Here is a 21,308-nt window from a genome sequence, read left to right on the forward strand (position 1 = left end):
TCAACCTCATGTTACGTGTGACATTACACCATCCCAAGTGTTGGTACCCAATACCTCCACAGAGTGTTCCAATATTTCTCCTGAACTACGTTACTTTTCGCCCCCACCCCACCTAGTGCACCCTACATCCACTATCGACGAAATATGCATCGCAATCAACACCTCTGCGTGCCAACGCGATGAGCTTTCCTTGCAGCTCCACGAGGGATCCATCTTCGTCCTCCGCATAGGGGACACTTCACGTGGGTCCACACCCACGTCACACATCACCATCCTGCGCACAGTCCCTTATCCCAAATGGGGTGGATACGGCTGCCATAACTGCAACGTTCAGCACCGACGGGATGCTCAAGATTCGCATCCCCTTCTCCGCCGGTACTGCAACGACATCTCCTGTGCTCGTCCAGTTCACGCGCACTGGTCGACCAGTCCGCCCCCCCCCCCCCCCCACCCCACTGGATGGCGGACTATACGAGCGCTAGTCCACCCTACACAGACAATATGGACACTTAGCACACACTGCTATCAACCAGCGAGCATCCCACAATGCCACTACACAGGAAGACACCCACGTCCTTCCCCCAGTGCTCTGCATTCCGGGGGGGGGGGCCTCTGTGGTGGCGACAGTCGACTGCCAGTAACTTCACCGGCGAAGCGCAGAGTAAACGGTCTTTGGAGACTCGAGCTTCTTTGGTAGTCCCATCTGCGACTTGACTAGTGATACACGTGTCGTGAAACTGTGCATTGTTTTTCTTGTGTTTCTGTAAATATAAGAACTGTAATAAAAGTTTCTTATCATAATAAGTTGGAGTTTTCGGTGCGTGGTCCCTCACTATAGCCATAAAAACCCACAGAGTCTTTCGCAGAAAGGAAAGCATGCCATGTAAAGCTGTAGCAAGATTAGAGAGAAAAAAATGCTAGGAGCTAAGGTTTGAAGAAATGTGTAATTTCTTGCTTATCTCTTGTCAGTATTGGTTTTATATATCCCATATTTAATTTCATGTCACACAAAACAGCAAGGTATTAACTAATAGGCAATAAAGAGTTCACATTTTCTGAAGAGTCCTTGTTCTCTCGATTACAAATAATCCCATCCGCTATTAATTGCGAGATTTTTTTAAAGAGGGGCAGGCTGTCAAACCGGCCGACTGGGAGCAGGAGAGGCATGACAGGACATTTCAATTTCCACTCTCCTGAATATAGTTTGGACGTGTGATAGGAAAATGCTTTATGAAGAGGCATGTCACTGCACTTTGGCATACTTAAGACTAAATAATATGGCTTACATTTCCTCGAATACATGTGTTTTATGTTTCAGACTTTACAGAAAGATGTGCACTACAAGATGAACATATTTTGAAAATTCGATTTTTTTTAGTATTGACCCAGTTCGCAAATGTCGTAGATCCGGGGCTGATGCGCAGAGCAGTCTGAGCTATAGTAGGTAGTCTCCACAGGACCTATGTTTACATTTAGTGATTTTGCTGTTTCCCCTTCATTTACTCTCACATCAAATTTAAAAAAAAAAAAAAAAAAAAAGGATATCTGTGGCCGGGAGCTATCAAGTGAATTAAAACACATTCACATAATTACGGAAGGCTGAAGTATATCATTAGTTTCAGATTTTATTTTATTTCCACCTTTCTGACAGTCAAGCATTAATTACCTTGCGGAATAATGAAGTTATTTTTGACTTTTGTTAACCTTTTCCACAGAGGCAGTCAATGTATTTGAAATGAAATGTTTAATTCTACAGTACTGGCTAGTTTCAATGGTTTGCTGCATTTCAAGTTCACGTTTTCATTTTCTAGCATGTATGGCATTATACCATAATAAAGAACCAAACATGATATAATACAGTACTGGTGCTCCAAGAAAATTTACATCCCGAAAGCTTAATATCACGTCGGGGTCTACTTCATTTGGAATCCGGACATACGAATGTGCCCTTTAAGTATGCACTTTAAATGTGCACATTTTAGCATGGTTCACGAAATTCCGATGCTCTTTCAGTATCCTCTGATATCTTCTTTCTTTTATGACATCATTTATGATCTTTCAATGTTCGTACATATGAGCTTTTTACATCATGATAGCTACCCAAGCACGGTGTCGCCTGTTATCTGCACTCTCTGGCAACTGCTGAAACGAACCTATTTCTAACAGGTCGCAGGAAAATATTGCGAATAGTGGTTTGAAAAACATTACTTTCAAAGTAAATATCCTTTTACCTAAGTTGAGCTATGTGCAAGAATGTATCATGAGTTTATTAAATCACAGAGTGTTTGACTCTCATTTAAAAATCAACTCTTTGATGATGAGCCATTTAGAAGAATTTCAAACCCTGAAGATCAGACATTTATGTCATTATTAAAAATTTTACTGGCTCATTGGTGTGATATATCTTAAAGTGTAACACGTGCAAAAAAGATCAACAGTATATGTGAAAGCTTAGCTTCTCTTGCAGCTTGACACCAATATTATATGTGAAAGCTTTTCTTTTCTTGTAGCAACACTATGCATATTAATTTAAACTATTAACTTTCCCTCTTTGTGTGTTTGTGCTACTTAACAGCGATGTTGCTGTTGGCTGACTACATCACATGTCCTATGCTCTGAATATCCGCTGTCATCAGTTGGCGAGATCACGTGACATGAGCTACGAACGGCTTACAAAAGCAATTGAAATCTCAATTTCAATGATTCAGAAAGTAACATGCAGTGTTTGGTGGAATTCCAATGTATGCTTTCGTAATACGAAAATATGCAGCGTACATGTTGCTGCATATCAAAGATATTTCCAAAAAGTGTCTTTTTCCGTGAGTTTCATTTTCTAAAGTGCCAGGAAATTGTACGCCTGTGTATAAAACCATAATCATTCAAAGGATTGCTAAGGGAAAATATACTGTCACCCAGGAAAAACTGTATTTTTAACTGGGAAATCTGGGAAAAATCCGGAGATTACAATTTTTTGCTGATTTGCAAGTAACAGAGGTAGCTTGGAAATGTCCAAGAGAGCAAAATTATCTAATTGGTAAATCATGGAAGAAAGTGATTAATTCAAAATAAAACAGTCTGTGCAGGAAAACGACTGTCTTTGAGAAATTCAGTGGCTGTGGAACCCATTTATACAAAAGACTGTCAATTCTGAAGCTCAGAATGTTTTAAAAAAACAACTGATCATAACAAATCCACACAAATATTTGCATTCTGGAACATGTGTACAACAGTCCTAGAGAAGGCATTACCCTATCGACATCTCTGGGGGCCAATGTTGTTTCCTGTATGCTTTGTGCAACCATATGGGTTGTATGGAAATATGCAAATGACATGGATGATGAAATAAAATACAATCTTTCTCATTAACTCGCCAAAAATCAGAGCTCTAAACCATTCACAATTTCTATATGAGCTCAGAGCCCACTAATGCTACTATACAAAAAGATTTGCCCACACAATAACAAATCCATCAGATGCCGAAAAATTTTTATGTCTGAAAGCAGGAACTCTGAATAATTCACACACATGAACAGTTGGCTGTTTCACAGCTGATCAGATAAAACTTTCTCAAAACACAGACTAAAAAAGTCTGACCACCTCCAACAGCATCCAAACATAGACCCCCCACCAAAGTGCCGCTGTTCGCCCTGGAAACCTTGGTGAAGCACCATTCAAGTCAGTTAAACTACTGAACATGAAAACTGCTGAGATTCTTAACTTTAACCTCTTATACATATGCAATACATTAAATCACAAGAAATTTTCCATGAAATATTAAGCTTTTATCAGTTTTGTTTTATCTGATATAGCTACATTTCTAACAATAATTTTATGGTTTTCCTCCATTTTCAGATTTATAAGTTTAAATATTAACAAACAATTTAAATTATACATTAAATAATTTTCTATATACCTAAGTTTACAGCATGCGTCTATTTTTAATGTTTCTCTATTTATTTAGTAAGAAAATATGTTTTTAGTTGCACAAAACCCACTTTTCAGCCTCTCATTTAAATATGTAAATAATTTCAGTAAATCTACTATCAAAGCCAATACAATTCTATGAGATGTATCTGTAGACAACTTGTTTGTTGCAATCGGATAATGCATAGCTGAGATATTCACCTTTACAGTTCAGGAATTATTTATAACATTTAATTTTTAATAAATTATAAAGTAATGTGGATATCGAAGGTGCGTCTCCGTGCGCATAGTCATGTGTATTTTTCCAGCTCAAATGAGCTTAGTGGTTCTTCAGTGACAAATTTGGTTCAATATTTATTAATTTTGGGTTAAACTTTTATTTTGAATTGGAATCAAAAAGTGGCCATAAGTAATGAGCAACCACCATGCTGCTCAACGGTTGGGTTTTCCCAGGCATGCGGTCATCTTAGCAGCTGGTGGAAGTCCAGAGACAAACACCATCTGTGGAGCATAGTGTGAAACTGGCCTTCCACATGCTCCTGCATAGCTGGTTTCAGCTGTCAACATGAATGTGATCTGATCTTAGCCGCCGCCTGTGCGTCCAGGTTCTTGTGTTTGTGATTTAATAAACTTTATTTCCTTCACAATAGGCTGTCATGTTAGATTTGCCAGATACCAATTCCGAGTCACTGTGAGATCTTGTCACCAGGAATACAAATGGATTCCTCAAGAACTTAATGTGATCTGTCATATACTTGTGTCTGTATATGTGTGGTTGGATATGTGTGTGTGCGAGTGTATACCCGTCCTTTTTTCCCCCTAAGGTAAGTCTTTCCGCTCCCGGGGTTGGAATGACTCCTTACCCTCTCCCTTAAAACCCACATCCTTTCGTCTTTCCCTCTCCTTCCCTCTTTCCTGATGAGGCAACAGTTTGTTGCTAAAGCTTGAATTTTGTGTGTATGTTTGTGTTTGTTTGTGTGTCTGTTGACCTGCCAGCACTTTCATTTGGTAAGTCACATCATCTTTGTTTTTAGATATATTTTTCCTACATGGAATGTTTCCCTCTATTATAACCATATCATTTATATATAAATAGAGGGAAACATTCCACGTGGGAAAAATATATCTAAAACAAAGATGATGTGACTTACCAAACGAAAGGGCTGGCAGGTCGAAAGACACACAAATGTATATGTGTGGATGGATATGTGTGTGTGTGCGAGTGCATACCCGTCCTTTTTTCCCCCTAAGGTAAGTCTTTCCGCTCCCAGAATTGGAATGACTCCTTACCCTCTCCCTTAAAACCCACTTCCTTTCGTCTTTCCCTCTCCTTCTCTCTTTCCTGATGAGGCAACAGTTTGCTGCGAAAGCTTGAATTTTGTGTGTATGTATGTGTCTGTTTGTGTTTCTATTGACCTGCCAGCACTTTCGTATGGTAAGTCACATCATCTTTGTTTTTTTTTTATATATATATATATATATATATATATATATATATATATATATATATATATATATATATATATATATATATATATATATATATATATAATGTGACTTACCAAACGAAAGGGCTGGCAGGTCGAAAGACACACAAATGTATATGTGTGGATGGATATGTGTGTGTGTGCGAGTGCATACCCGTCCTTTCTTCCCCCTGAGGTAAGTCTTTCCGCTCCCAGAATTGGAATGACTCCTTACCCTCTCCCTTAATCTGTGTGTGTAATTTACTGTAGCTCATCAAAGAATAAATCCAAAAGCCAGAAATTTTTCTTCCTTTTACGTGTGCCTATCGACAAGACAAAGCTTCTTCTGTTTGTTGAGTGGTCCCCTTTAATCCTAAAATATTCTTCACTTTTATACAGATTATTAAAGCCATGTATTTATTTCATTCATTTTTTTTCGATTACTTAGTTGAACTATCTAAAAAATCAATAAAGATAAAAAGTCAAAAGCAAGCCCTAGCCACAAATTTCAAGTTTGGACAAGTAGAATTTCTTTAGATTAGAGACAGTATAATAGTTTTCACAATGTCTTTTACCTATGATACCTTTGTACCAATATCGGTTTTATCACATGAATAAATTTCTTATAATACTGAAATTATTTTTGCTCACAGAAAACAAATGCCGCTTTTGAGAGAAACTTAATTGAACTTGTCTCCACATTTATTAAGGATGCTCAAGCTATATTTGTTGAATGTCGTAATTCACAGCAAATATTCAATGAACAGTTGTCAGACTGTGCAAATCGCTACCTCAGCAATGTTATCACAAAGGCGGATGACCCAAAGCTTCGTATACCCCGTGAACTACAACAGGTAAGTCATATAGATAAAAAGCTAAAACAGTATAGACACACCATTTAATAGGTTGATAAACCCAAATTATTTTTATTTGCACTTAGTAGCATATTCCATTGTGCTGCTTTTTAAAAAAAAAAAAAAAAAAAAAAAATGTGAAGTGATGTTTCAAGCTTTCTCAGTGAAAATGATAATTTTCAGATATTTCATATTCTGCAGTCGAATTAATATTGTCACTTCACAGGGTATTTCGACAGTTGTTCTAGTTGTCTTCTTCAGATGCATGAAGCACAGGTTTTAGTTGCTTGTTGTTTCAAGTCCAGCTATACTATATAGTAGTCATAGTGAGTAATGAAGATTGGAACTTATCTGGCCTAATGTGGCAGAAGGTCAACCCATATAACAAGAAAGCGAGTTCTAAAATTATTTCTTGTGATCCCAGCCATACTATTCAAAATACTTTTTTTTTATATCAAAACCCTGTTTTATTAACGTTTCCTGACTTATTGTGTAATGTTGTTGTTGTTGTGGTCTTCAGTCCTGAGACTGGTTTGATGCAGCTATCCATGCTACTCTATCCTTTGCAAGCTTCTTCATCTCCCAGTGCCTACTGCAACCTACATCCCTCGGTCTCCCTCTACGATTTTTACCCTCTACGCTTCCCTCCAATACTACATTGGTGATCCCCTGATGCCTCAGAAAATGTCCTACCAACCAGTCCCTTCTTCTAGTCAAGTTGTGCCACAAACTTCTCTTCTCCCCAATCCTATTCAATACCTCCTCATTAGTTACATGATCTACCCATCTAATCTTCAGCATTCTTCTGTAGCACCACATTTCGAAAGCTTCTATTCTCTTCTTGTCCAGACTAGTTATCGTCCATGTTTCACTTCCATACATGGCTATGATCCATACAAATACTTTCAGAAACGACTTCCTGACACTTACATCTACACTCGATGTTAACAAATTTCTCTTCTTCAGAAACGCTTTCCTTTCCATTGCCAGTCTACATTTTATATCCTCTCTACTTTGACCATCATCAGTTATTTTGCTCCACAAATAGCAAAACTCATTTACTACTTTAAGCGTCTCATTTCCTAATCTAATTCCTGCAGCATCACCTGACTTAATACGACTACATTCCATTATCCTTGTTTTGCTTTGTTGATGTTCATCTTATATCTTCCTTTCAAGACAATGTCCATTCCTTTCAACTGCTCTTCCAAGTCCTTTGCTGTCTCTGACACAATTACGATGTCATCGGCGAACCTCAAAGTTTTTATTTCTTCTCCATGGATTTTAATACCTACTCCAAATTTTTCTTTTGTTTCCTTTACTGCTTGCTCAATATACAGATTGAATAACATTGGGGAGAGGCTACAACCCTGTCTCACTCCCTTCCCAACCACTGCTTCCCTTTCATGCCCCCCCGACTCTTATAACTGCCATCTGGTTTCTGTACAAATTGTAAATAGCCTTTCGCTCCCTGCATTTTACCCCTGCCACCTTCAGAATTTGAAAGAGAGTATTCCAGTCAACATTGTCAAAAGCTTTCTCTACGTCTACAAATGCTAGAAACGTAGGTTTGCCTTTCCTTAATCTAGCTTCTAAGATAAGTCGTAAGGTCAGTATTGCCTCACATGTTCCAATATTTCTACGGAATCCAAACTGATCTTCCCCGAGGTTGGCTTCTACCAGTTTTTCCATTCGTCTGTAAAGAATTCGCGTTAGTATTTTGCATCCGTGACTTATTAAACTGATTGTTCGGTAATTTTCACATCTGTCAACACCTGCTTTCTTTGGGATTGGAATTATTATATTCTTCTTGAAGTCTGAGGGTATTTCGCCTGTCTCACACATCTTGCTCACCAGATGGTAGAGTTTTGTCAGGACTGGCTCTCCCAAGGCCATCAGTAGTTCTAATGGAATGTTGTCTACTCCAGGGGCCTTGTTTCGACCCAGGTCTTTCAGTGCTCTGTCAAACACTTCACGCAGTATCGTATCTCCCATTTCATCTTCATCTACATCCTCTTCCATTTCCATAATATTGTCCTCAAGTACATCTCCCTTGTATAGACCCTCTATATACACCTTCCACCTTTCTGCTTTCCCTTCTTTGCTTAGAACTGGGTTTCCATCTGAGCTCTTGATATTCATACAAGTGGTTCTCTTTTCTCCAAAGGTCTCTTTAATTTTCCTGTAGGCAGTATCTGTCCTACCCCTAGTGAGATAAGCCTCTACATCCTTACATTTGCCCTCTAGCCATCCCTGCTTAGCCATTTTGCACTTCCTGTCAACTCGTTTTTGAGACGTTTGTATTCCTTTTTGCCTGCTTCATTTACTGCATTTTTATATTTTCTCCTTTCATCAGTTACATTCAACATTTCTTCTGTTACCCAAGGATTTCTACTAGCCCTCGTCTTTTTACCTACTTGATCCTCTGCTGCCTTCACTACTTCATTAGATTAGATTAGATTAGATTTACTTTCATTCCAATTGATCCGTAGTGAGGAGGTCCTCCTGGATGTGGAACATGTCAGAAAAACAACAATACATGACAAATATTTACAACTAAAACAAATAAACTAATGTACCATTCCACAGGTCCCAAGTGGAATGATCGTCATTTTTAATGAACACTAAGAGTCATTTTACAAATACTAATGCACTGAATTTAAAATAAAAAACGTTTTTTATTTATTTATAAGGTAATAAACATGTAATACAACTACTGTAATACTTATTTACAATGAACACATTACTGCACTGAAATGGTGCAGAAGTTAGATTATACTTACACACACACACACACACACACAAATTTTCAGTGAACACATTACTGCACTGAAATTGTGCAGAAGTTATGTTGTACTTATATACAAATCAGTTGGTTTTACTAAGAAATTCATCAATGGAGTAGAAGGAGTTGGCCACCAATAAATCCTTTAGGCTTCTCTTAAACTGAATTTCATTGGTTGTTAAGCTTTTTATGGCTGCTGGCAAGTTATTGAAAATGTGTGTTCCTGAATAATGCACACCTCTTTGTACAAGACTAAGTGACTTTAAATTCTTGTGAAGATTATTCTTATTTCTAGTATTGATTCCATGAATTGAGCTGTTGGTTTGAAAAAGTGATATATTTTTAATGACAAATTTCATTAAGGAATAAATATACTGGGAAGCTGTAGTTAGTATCCCTAGTTCCCTAAACAGGCTTCTGCAGGATGTTCTTGAGTTCACACCACATATAATTCTTACTGCACGTTTTTGTGCCCGGAAAACTTTAGCTTGGCTTGATGAATTACCCCAAAAAATAATCCCATATGACATTATGGAATGAAAGTAAGCATAGTATGCCAGCTTTTTCATTTTTATATCCCCTACGTCTGACAAAATTCGCATTGCAAACAGAGATTTGTTAAGACGCTTCAGCAGTTCTGTGGTGTGCTCCTCCCAATTGAATTTATTATCAAGCTGTAATCCCAAGAATTTAACACTGTCCACTTCTTCTATCTTCTTGTCATCATATGTTAGACATATACTCTTGGGACACCCCTTACAAGTTCTGAACTGCATGTAGTGTGTTTTTTCAAAGTTTAGTGACAAAGAATTGGCTAGGAACCAGTGATTAATGTCCACAAATATTTTATTGGCTGATCTTTCTAAGACTACACTTGATTTGCTATTTATTGCAATGTTTGTATCATCGGCAAACAAAACAAACTTGGCATCTGGTAATGTTACTGATGAAAGGTCATTGATATACACAAGAAAAAGTAAGGGCCCCAAAATGGAACCTTGTGGGACCCCACATGTAACTAGTTCCCAGTTGGATGATGCCTGATAGACATGTATCAAGCTCTTTCCTAATAACACCCTTTGTTTCCTGCCAGAGATATAAGATTTGAACCATTTTGCAGCATTTCCTGTTACACTATAATATTCTAGTTTACTTAAAAGGATATTGTGATTTACACAGTCAAATGCCTTTGATAGATCACAAAATATACCAGTTGCCTACAATTTTTTGTCTAATGAATTAAGCACATTTTCACTGTAAGTGAAGATAGCCTTCTCAATATCAGAACCTTTTAGAAATCCAAACTGTGACTTTGACAGTATGTTATTTGAGATAAGATGGTTATAAAGACGACAGTACATTACTTTTTCGAAAATTTTTGAGAATGCTGGTAACAGTGAAATTGGACGGAAATTTGATGCTATTTCTTTATCTCCCTTCTTAAACAGTGGCTTAACTTCAGCATATTTCAGCCATTCAGGAAATATTCCACTGATAAACGACTGGTTACACAGATAGCTTAATATGTTACTTAGCTCAGAAGCTACCCATTCTTCTTCTACTGTATTTCTTTCCCCCATTCCTGTCAATTGTTGCCTTATTCTCTCCCTGAAACTCTGTACTACCTCTGGTTTAGTCAGTTTATCCAGGTCCCATCTCCTTAAATTCCCACCTTTTCGCAGTTTCTTCAGTTTTAATCTACAGTTCATAACCAATAGATTGTGGTCAGAGTCCACATCTGCCCCTGGAAATGTCCTACAATTTAAAACCTGGTTCCTAAATCTCTGTCTTACCATTATATAATCTATCTGAAACCTGTCAGTATCTCCAGGCTTCTTCCATGTGTACAACCTCCTTTTATGATTTTTGAACCAAGTGTTAGCTATGATTAAGTTATGCTCTGTGCAAAATTCCACCAGGTGGCTTCCTCTTTCATTTCTTAGCCCCAATCCATATTCACCTATTGTGTAATATGTGCTAGTTATAGTGGTTGTTATGTACAAGTCTTTGACAAACAACTGTTGCCCTCTCTTAGCCCTCTTCCGCACTGCCGTATCCCTCCACATATGCAGACAGATGTTATCAACTGACATTGCTTGCTCCCACTCACTAAAGAACTACAGCAACTGCCTCAATCATCCTGAACCATCCCGAATGTGAAACGAGATTTCTCCTGTCGTCTGAGTTTTTGCCTGTTCCTCTTATGTTACAGCCCCTTGCATCACCATTTCCTCAATATCATTGTTACTTAGTTCACCAACTTCATCATTTGCCTATGGTCTAAAAGAATTTTTCAAGACTGTTGTGTTGGCAGAAGAGCCAACACCGTGTTACTAGTGGGGGCCAAAATGCACGCGTTTTAGCTCACGCAGGCTGGCATGAGGAGGGGAGAACTATACTGACGTGAGGTCTGGAACATGACAAGGAATTAGAATTCAGAAAGTGGGCGTAATTAGTTTTATACTTAACTTTAATCCATTAATGATGAACGTCTATCTTGACGGTACATGATTCACAATATTATCTGTTTAGAATACATTCATAGTAACTGAATATGGCACCCTGCTAGGTCATAGCAAATGACGTATATGAAGGCTATGCTAAACTGTCGTCTCTGCAAATGAGAGTATATGTAGACAGTGAGCCATCGCTAGCAAAGTCGGCTGTACAACTGGGGCGAGTGCTAGGGAGTCTCTCTAGCTCTAGACTAGACCTGCCGTGTGGCAGCGCTTGGTCTGCAATCACTGATAGTGGTGACACGCGGGTCCGACGTATTCTAACAGACCGCGGCCGATTTAAAGGCTACCACCTAGCAAGTGTGGTGTCTGGCAGTGACACCACAAAGACCTTACAAGTGAGATGTTTGGCTCCTCCCACACTTTGGCCAATCTCCTTATGACTTCTAGCAAGTCCGTTCTTTTCAGAATGGTTACACAGTCTCCACTGTTATCAACCTCTGATATCAACAAAACGTGAAGACAGGAGCAATACTTCTTCTTTAGCATTTCAAGGCTGCCCTGGTCCATTGGCTGTCAAAGAGCAGTCACATTTGGTGGTGAAATAATGATTTCATATTTCCTTCTGTGAGTTTGCAACAGCCAGGATGCAAAGGCATGTTATCAAGAAATAGTGGCTTTTCTTGGTACGTTGTTGTCTTTCAAATGTTTCTCTACAGCTTGTCTGAATTCATTTTGGAACCAGGGTTTAAATATTTCTGAATTCATCCAGGATTTCTTTTGATAAGTGTAATGTAGGGTCAGTGATTCCTGATTTTTCAGGTTGTTGAAATCTCTTAAGTTTCCGTGCTTTCCCTATTGATGTAACCCTAAGCTTGTGGTTTCCAGTTGCATTACTGCAAGCCCCTATGATAACTCATTCCCTCCTTTACTTGCATCCAAGTGCTGCAGCTTCCCTTTTTGAAACAAACATTTATAGGGAGTATCTTGTTATTTAAATTGCTCTCATCACATATGAAAGCTTCATCAAAAATTCCATCCTCGTCAATTAACTGTGAAAGATAGTCTTTAAAGAATGGTCTACCCTCTCTGTCAGTGGATAAAGCCTCTCCACTAATGGTAATCTGGTGAATACCACTGATCCAGCCATTCATCACGGGCAGTAAAGTCTGAATCTTCTCCTTCTATTTACTGCTGAAATTGCAATACTTTTTCTTGCAATACTGGTCAAGTAATGGGCAAACCTTTTCCTCTGAAATGTTCATGTCACAAAAACAAAGCTTCCTAAACTTCTTTACACTTAACTTTCATCATAGTCTTTCTTACTTTTATTCAACTTCCACTAGCTTGGGAAGCACAATACTTTGCAATTTCTGCTTGATTTTTCTTCCAGTCTCCAACAGTACTTTTTTTCTACCTCTTACCCCAAAGCAACACTTTTGACTGGTACCCCAGAATCCAGTCTTATTACAGCATGTAATTTCTGATCCATAGTCACTACAAGTTTTTTTGTTCATCATCCGTTTTGGACTCTTTCATTAAAACACTGCACAAAAAAAAAAAAAAAAAAAAAAAAAAAAAAAAAAAAAAAAATTAGAAATGCATGCACTGTGGATGTTTGATCTGCAACTGAAAAAACAAAGAACACAGGGTTGCAAATGTACATCCACCTGATAACTCTGCAAATCAAAATGAGTGTCTGGAGGAGGTTTCACCAAATCACCTTTAAGCTATGTCTTTACTGTTCTGCTCTCGAACAGCACACGGGAAAAAATTAAATACTCCTGTGCAAGCTCTGATTTCTCTCACATTATTATGATGATCATTTCTGCATATGTAGGTGGGCACCAACAAAATATTTTCATAATCTGAAGAGAAAGTTAGTGATTGAAATTTCGCAAGAAGGTTTTGTCACAGTGAAAAGCGTCTTTGTATTAATGATGCCACCCCAATTCGTGTATCATATCCATGGCAATCTATCACAGTAACACAAAACAAGCTGCTCCTCATTAAACTTTTTTTCATGTCCTCTGTCAATTCTATTTGATGTGGATCACACACAACACAGCAGTACTCCAGAAGGGGGCTGACAAGCATAGTGTAAGCAGTTTCTTTAGTAGAGACTCACTGACTTGGGAAAATTCATTTAGTGACTATAAATTGTGATACAACTGCAAATTCAAGGAAGAAAATGAACCCAGGACAGTCAGATATGAATGAAAAGTGTTCCATTACACAAGCTAATTGTACTACTGGGCATAGGCAGACTACACTGGACAACTGGCTTGGAAAAATGGGTAGTGAAAAATACCTTGCCCAGACCTTCAACTGAAACTTCTTTTTTTAGAGAAAACAATGTAACTCCTTCTGCTAAGCAAAAGCTGGCAGTTCATCGCCGAAACATTAGAGGTCTCTGCAGTAACATCAGTGAACTTATAATCAATATCTGTGGACCATGGGGTTTAGATTATGCCCAGGTTCTGTGCTTTAGTGAGCACCATATTAATTCTGGTATAGAAAAACGTGATAAATAATTATTAATTAGCAACATCATTTTGTAGAAAGTGTAAAGAAAGAGGTGGTTTTTGCATTTATGTTAAAAACAATGTCACTTGTAGAGCAACTGATGTGCAGAATTATTGTTTAGAACAACATTTGGCAGTATGTGCCCCATATAATTCTTTTTGAATACCTTCGATGTATAGAAGTTACAATGTACAGAGGACCTTCGGGGGAGTTTTGTCTCTTTTGGATTTTGTCTGCCTGCTTTTGTGCTTGTCTGCCTGCTCTCATAATATGCTTATTCATACATAAAAGTGATTTGATGTCGACATATGATTTTTCTTCTGTTGTTAGCTTCGCTACTAGAATAACTTCATGTACAAGCACACTGACTGATAGTATATTTACGCACCAGACCAAAATAGGCGCTAGAGCTACCAGGTAAGTCCTGAATGGTCTCTCTGACAATATTGGACAAAGACTCACTATAAATAGTGCAAGTATCTGTAAGAATGATAGTGGCTCCAACTGGAAACTAGCTAGGACAATTAATGATGAAACCCTCCAGACTTTTAAATCACATCTCCAGTCCACAGACTGGAGACCTGTGTATAATTTCGAAAATGCCATTTACAAGCACAATCTTTTCAGTAATGAAGTGGCACTGATATTTGAAAGCACCTTCCCAAAAAACTATATAAGACCCAAACCACAAAATATACCAAAATGCCCAGGATAACCATTGGTATTAAAATTTGAAGCAAAAGAAAAAGAGAGCTGTACATCGTCACAAAAAATTCTGACAGCTGCAACCAGCTAAAATCAGTATAAAAATACTGTAAAATACTAAGTAATGTTATTCAGAAGTCAAAAAGTTTGTATCTGTGCCCCAAAACTAAAAAATCTAGTAGCAAAATGAAAACAATATGGGAAGCGATAAGGAGTGAGACTGGTGCAAACTGCTCTAGTAGGTCCCAAAACATTGTTCTCAGTAATGAAGATAAACAAGTACAAAATCAAGACTGTGGCAAAAACTTTTAATTAGCACTTTTTAAGTGTTGCTGAGAAAACAGGACACAATAGCTCCTTAGAAGAGGCCTTAAAAATACTGAAAGGTCATTACACAAATTCCATAGAGCAGATAGGTATAGCCACTATAACAGTACAGGAAGTAAGAAAAACCATTATTTCTTTAAATAGCAAAAATTCAGCTGGTATTTACATCTCCAGAAAACTGCTAAAAACCTGCTGCTATCAGTTCAGTGGAGTCATTGCTCATATATTCAGTGCCTCTCTGAAACAAGGTATCTTCCCTGACAGGATGAAGTATGCTATTCTACAAAAAAGGTGATGCCTCAGATGTTATAAACTATCATCCTATCTCTCTTTTCCTTGAAAAATTAATACATGCCAAGATTCTCAGTCACCTAGGAAACATTGCAATAATAAAACCAGTTTGGATCCAGAGAAGGATCTCCACAACCGAAGCTATATTTTCATTTACTGATAATGCTTTGGAATGCCTTGACAAAAAGACATTGCCTGTGGTCAGTCATATTATGTGATTTGTCTAAGGCTTTCGAGTGCATCAGTCATAGGATACTTATACAGAAAGCATGTCACTATGGACTCTGAGGACTATTGGGCAACTGGCTCAAATCCTGACTACAGAGCAGACAACAGAAAATAGTGTAGATGGTAACAACACACAGGGAGGTGGGGTAGAGTCCAATTGGAGAACAGTAAATTTGTGTCCTTGGTCAATTGCTATTTCTCACATATATCAATGACTTCCTTTGTCCTCAAACAAAGCAAGCAAATGTACAATATTTGCTGATGACCCAAGCATTGTGATACACAATAAGACATCTCCTGACCTAGAATTAAATGCCAGCTAGTTATAAGAGCGTGTTCTGAATTGCTTCACAGTAAATTCTCTAGCAATAAACCTAAGCATTCATTTCTATTCTGGTCACAAAACTCCACAGGAAATAAACATTGCACATGAGAGCCATCAGATACAGAGGGTAGATTGTTTGAAATTCTTGGGTTTACATACAGATAACAGGCTTAACTGGGCACACCCCCTGAAAAAGTTTGGTTCAGCAACATCTGTCATTCGGATATTACCAAAATTGGAGACACTAATGTCACAAAATCTGCCTACATTGGCTACTTCCATTCACTTATGTGCTATGGAATAATCTTCTGGGGCAATTCACCACTGTTGAAAAAAGTCTTGACAAATCAGAAAAAGGCTGTCCAAATTTTGTGTGGAGTGCCTACAAGAACCTCATGTCACAACCTTTTTTAACAGATAGGAATACTAACCACTTCTTCACAATATCTCTTTTTGATCATGACATTCATGCTTCACAATCCTTCTCAATATAAAATGAGTGAAACACACCATCATCATAATGCAAGAAGGAAATGTGACATACACTGTGACCTAAAAAATTTGTCTCTGGTGCAAAAAGGTGTAAAATACACAAGCACAAAAATCTTCAGTGCACTTCAAAGCAATATTAAGTGTCTACATGGTAGCAAGTACTATTTAAAAGTAAGCTAAAGGATTTCTTGCTTGAGAAAACTTTCTATTCTCTGGAAGAATTTTATAGCAGAGATAACTAACATTATTTACCATGTATTATTGTGTATTCTGGATTCAGTATATTTTGCTGCTTTAATTAGATCAATTGGTGATCTGTAAGTCAAGAAGATGGTCACTTTTACTTTGTAAAAAATTGTTTGGATAAGATCTGAAAATTGAATCTTAGGCTCTGTTTTTGAGCGTAAACTTACTGATTGTGTTCCTTTATTATTATTTTCCATTTATATTCTTAATCTTTGTTTATTGTCGTGATGGAAAAAATGTAATAATGAATTAAATGTTTTGCCTCATTTCACATCCATCCATTACCAAGCAAAAATTGATCTATGGAATATATAGTGCAATAAATAAATTAATAAATAGATCCGTTACATTTTCTAAGTATTCTGACAATAAATTACACTCTTGGTTTGCTTTCCCCACAACGTTATGTATGTGGTTGCTCCAAATTTAAGTTATTTGTAATTGTAATCCTGAATTATCTAGTTGAGATCACAGCATTTTAGTGGATTCTTTTTGGTGCTCATGTGGATGACTTCACACTTTTCATGATAGAATCAACTGCCACATTTTGCACCATATAGATATCTTCTCTAAGCCATTTTGCAATGTGTTTTGATCATCTGATGGCTTAACATGACAGTAAATGACAGCATCATCTGCAAACAATCTAAGAAGACTGCTCAGATTGTCTCCTAAATCGTTTATGTGAATCAGGAACAACACAGGGCCTATAACACTTCCTTGGGGAATGCCAGATATTACTTCTGTTTTACTCAATGATTTTCCATCAGTTATTATGAAATGTGATCTTTCTGACAGAAATCACAAGTCGAGTAACACAACTGCGATGATACTACCTAGGCACAAAGATTAATTAGGACTTGCTTCTAAAGGAACACTGTCAAAAGCCTTTTGGAAATCTAAAAAATATGCAATCAATCTGAAGTCCCCTGCTCACTACATGCATTCATCGTTGTTTGTGAGCACTGGAAAAGGGCTTCTAAGTATTGTTTGTTGAAGAATGGGTCTGATAATTTATTCAACATTAACAGTACAGGGTGATTCAAAAGGCAAGAACAAATTTCAGTTGTTTCTTACAGATAAACTATAAAAACTGAAATACATTGTGTATGTCAATGGATAGAGGAAGGTCCAGAGTTTTATGTTTGTACAGATACTATACCATACACTCGACATAAGCACTGTGCGTTGCTCAAGAACCATTAAAACAGTAGTTGATTTCATTCCATGCATAAATCAACTGGTCCCTGTATATTGAACAACAATTCTATTTCTCAGCTCTTGAAGATTAGCTGCCATTGATGGGACAAAGGCTTTGTCTTTTATGTACCCCCATAGAAAAAAATTGCAAGGTGAAGTCTGGTGACCTGGAAGGCCAAAAGCGAATAACATTGGATTGACTTCACATACATTCCAACACATAAAATGATTTCTCTTGTGTTGTAGTTGCCATATTGCTCCAAACATACAATGGCACAACTATGTCAAAGCTTTGAACCTTTGTCTATCCAGTGACATGTGCAATGTGTTTCTACACTCCTGGAAATTGAAATAAGAACACCGTGAATTCATTGTCCCAGGAAGGGGAAACTTTATTGACACATTCCTGGGGTCAGATACATCACATGATCACACTGACAGAACCACAGGCACATAGACACAGGCAACAGAGCATGCACAATGTCGGCACTAGTACAGTGTATATCCACCTTTCGCAGCAATGCAGGCTGCTATTCTCCCATGGAGACGATCGTAGAGATGCTCGATGTAGTCCTGTGGAATGGCTTGCCATGCCATTTCCACCTGGCGCCTCAGTTGGACCAGCGTTCGTGCTGGACGTGCAGACCGCGTGAGACGACGCTTCATCCAGTCCCAAACATGCTCAATGGGGGACAGATCCGGAGATCTTGCTGGCCAGGGTAGTTGACTTACACCTTCTAGAGCACGTTGGGTGGCACAGAATACATGCGGACGTGCATTGTCCTGTTGGAACAGCAAGTTCCCTTGCCGGTCTAGGAATGGTAGAACGATGGGTTCGATGACGGTTTGGATGTACCGTGCACTATTCAGTGTCCCCTCGACGATCACCAGTGGTGTACGGCCAGTGTAGGAGATCGCTCCCCACACCATGATGCCGGGTGTTGGCCCTGTGTGCCTCGGTCGTATGCAGTCCTGATTGTGGCGCTCACCTGCACGGCGCCAAACACGCATACGACCATCATTGGCACCAAGGCAGAAGCGACTCTCATCGCTGAAGACGACACGTCTCCATTCGTCCCTCCATTCACGCCTGTCGCGACACCACTGGAGGCGGGCTGCACGATGTTGGGGCGTGAGCGGAAGACGGCCTAACGATGTGCGGGACCGTAGCCCAGCTTCATGGAGACGGTTGCGAATGGTCCTCGCCGATACCCCAGGAGCAACAGTGTCCCTAATTTGCTGGGAAGTGGCGGTGCGGTCCCCTACGGCACTCGTAGGATCCTACGGTCTTGGCGTGCATCCGTGCGTCGCTGCGGTCTGGTCCCAGGTTGACGGGCACGTGCACCTTCCGCCGACCACTGGCGACAACATCGATGTACTGTGGAGACCTCACGCCCCACGTGTTGAGCAATTCGGCGGTACGTCCACCCGGCCTCCCGCATGCCCACTATACGCCCTCGCTCAAAGTCCGTCAACTGCACATACGGTTCACGTCCACGCTGTCGCGGCATGCTACCAGTGTTAAAGACTGCGATGGGGCTCCGTATGCCACGGCAAACTGGCTGACACTGACGGCGGCGGTGCACAAATGCTGCACAGCTAGCACCATTCGACGGCCAACACCGCGGTTCCTGGTGTGTCCGCTGTGCCGTGCGTGTGATCATTGCTTGTACAGCCCTCTCGCAGTGTCCGGAGCAAGTATGGTGGGTCTGACACACCGGTGTCAATGTGTTCTTTTTTCCATTTCCAGGAGTGTATTTTTTATAGATTGTGTGTAATACAATTGAGCTCTGTTCTTTAATCACCGTTTTATCATAGAGTAGTATTATTATATTATTAATTAAGTAGGCTGGATAGCCATGAGTCATATAGTCGAGAGTCTACTGTACTTGAAAATCTATATGTTATGAATGCTTGCTTGTTACCAGAACACATCCAGAAATATTACAGTCAAAAGAAAACAAAGTTAGTGTGAAAGATATTGTAGATAGAAAATAAACTATGGGAAAGAACCACCTATGCCAAGCAATCCACTGCATTTTGCCAAACCAAAGTATAATGCCCCGTTTTTGCAAGCAGACAGTAAATTGTCATGAGGTTGAACTAAAGTTTAATTTTATGAAATTGACTACAAAAAGGTCCTGATATTTCCTGTGCGAAATGAACTACAAAATATGCCTATGGCTGTGTTTTGAGATTTTGGAGTTTGGAATACACAACATATTTCATTTATGAGAAATTCCATTGTAAATTTTGTACATGTAGTTTTAGTAAATTAATTATTCTATTATTTTAATTTTTCACAATAAAGTATTTAAAAAATTGTATATGACAAGCCTCTCTGTCCAATTATGCAGATAATGACTGACAAAGAGGCACTGAACAAAGCAACAGGTGGCTCACACGATTATCACACACAAATAATTAATGGCCGTGAAGATGTACTCGTCAAGAAAGCAAAGAAATGGGCCAGCGATACATGTGCAGATATACACAGGGAAGTACATATTACAAATAATTTTATTTGTGAATAATTTCACATAATCAGAGAACTAAAACTGTTGTCATATAGCTATGCACAACAGACTCTCTAAAGAATTGCATTATAATCAAACAATGGAAACTCCAGGTTGGAATATCAACAATATAAGGAAAATATAGATTGCTACTTACTGTAAAAGTGAGACTTCAAGTTACAGATAGGCCAGGGTGTGATTTGTGCTTCTACCAGTGGGGGGGATGTCTTAGGGGGTTAGTAGAATTATATATGTTACTAGCTTGGACCGTGGCGTTATGCATGGTTAAACAGCTATTTATAGATAGATGTTAATGCCAAAACTCACTATTGACGTGAATGCATTATCAGAAAAGCCATCCCTTGTTATATCTTTAAAAGTACATTATAGGTAAAGCTTATTTACAAAATCATCTACATACGGGTACAGATATACGAGGGGAATTCAAAACGTAGAGGCAAATTTGTGAAAAGTTGTACTTATTCTGATGATAGAAAACTGAAACATATTAATAGTGTTAATAGTAAGACTTATTAAAAACTTTCAGTGTTCGGCTCCACAAATTTACGTTATATGTAAAGTTTTACTCCAGTGCGTGGGAAACAATTATCCCAGGTTGGGATGCATAAACTAAAACCAGAGGAGGGGATGGTCTGATGCAGAGGGGGGGGGGGGGGGGGGGGGGGAATCCACCCCATCCCCCCATGCAAATCACACACTGACATAGGCACAAATAAAAGATACTTACACATTAGCTTTTGGCCACAGCCTTCATCAGGAAAGGAAACACACACACATTCCTTCACACTAGCAAGATTATCTCACGCACACGACAGTCGGGAGTAGCAGTTTCAGGAAGCTGTGGGACTGCGTTGTGAGGAGGGGGCTGGGGGGTACAGGTAGCGAGAACGGGAAATGGAAAAGTATAGGAGCAGGAAAGGGGAAAGATGATAGGTGCATTGGCAGG

General features: G+C 38.8%; 1 protein-coding gene across 1 annotated transcript in view; it reads left to right on the forward strand.

Annotated features, from left to right (window-relative positions):
• LOC124597022 (dynein regulatory complex subunit 3-like) overlaps positions 1–20,359 on the forward strand; it is a 176,479-nt gene extending 156,120 nt beyond the window's left edge. Inside the window, 2 exon segments of the mRNA XM_047135911.1 lie at positions 6,044–6,244; positions 20,183–20,359. Coding sequence (XP_046991867.1) covers positions 6,044–6,244; positions 20,183–20,359 — 378 coding nt within the window.
• The last annotated feature ends 949 nt before the right edge of the window (positions 20,360–21,308 follow it).

This window comes from Schistocerca americana, chromosome 1, assembly GCF_021461395.2.
Source record: "Schistocerca americana isolate TAMUIC-IGC-003095 chromosome 1, iqSchAmer2.1, whole genome shotgun sequence".
NCBI classification, from domain to species: domain Eukaryota; kingdom Metazoa; phylum Arthropoda; class Insecta; order Orthoptera; family Acrididae; genus Schistocerca; species Schistocerca americana.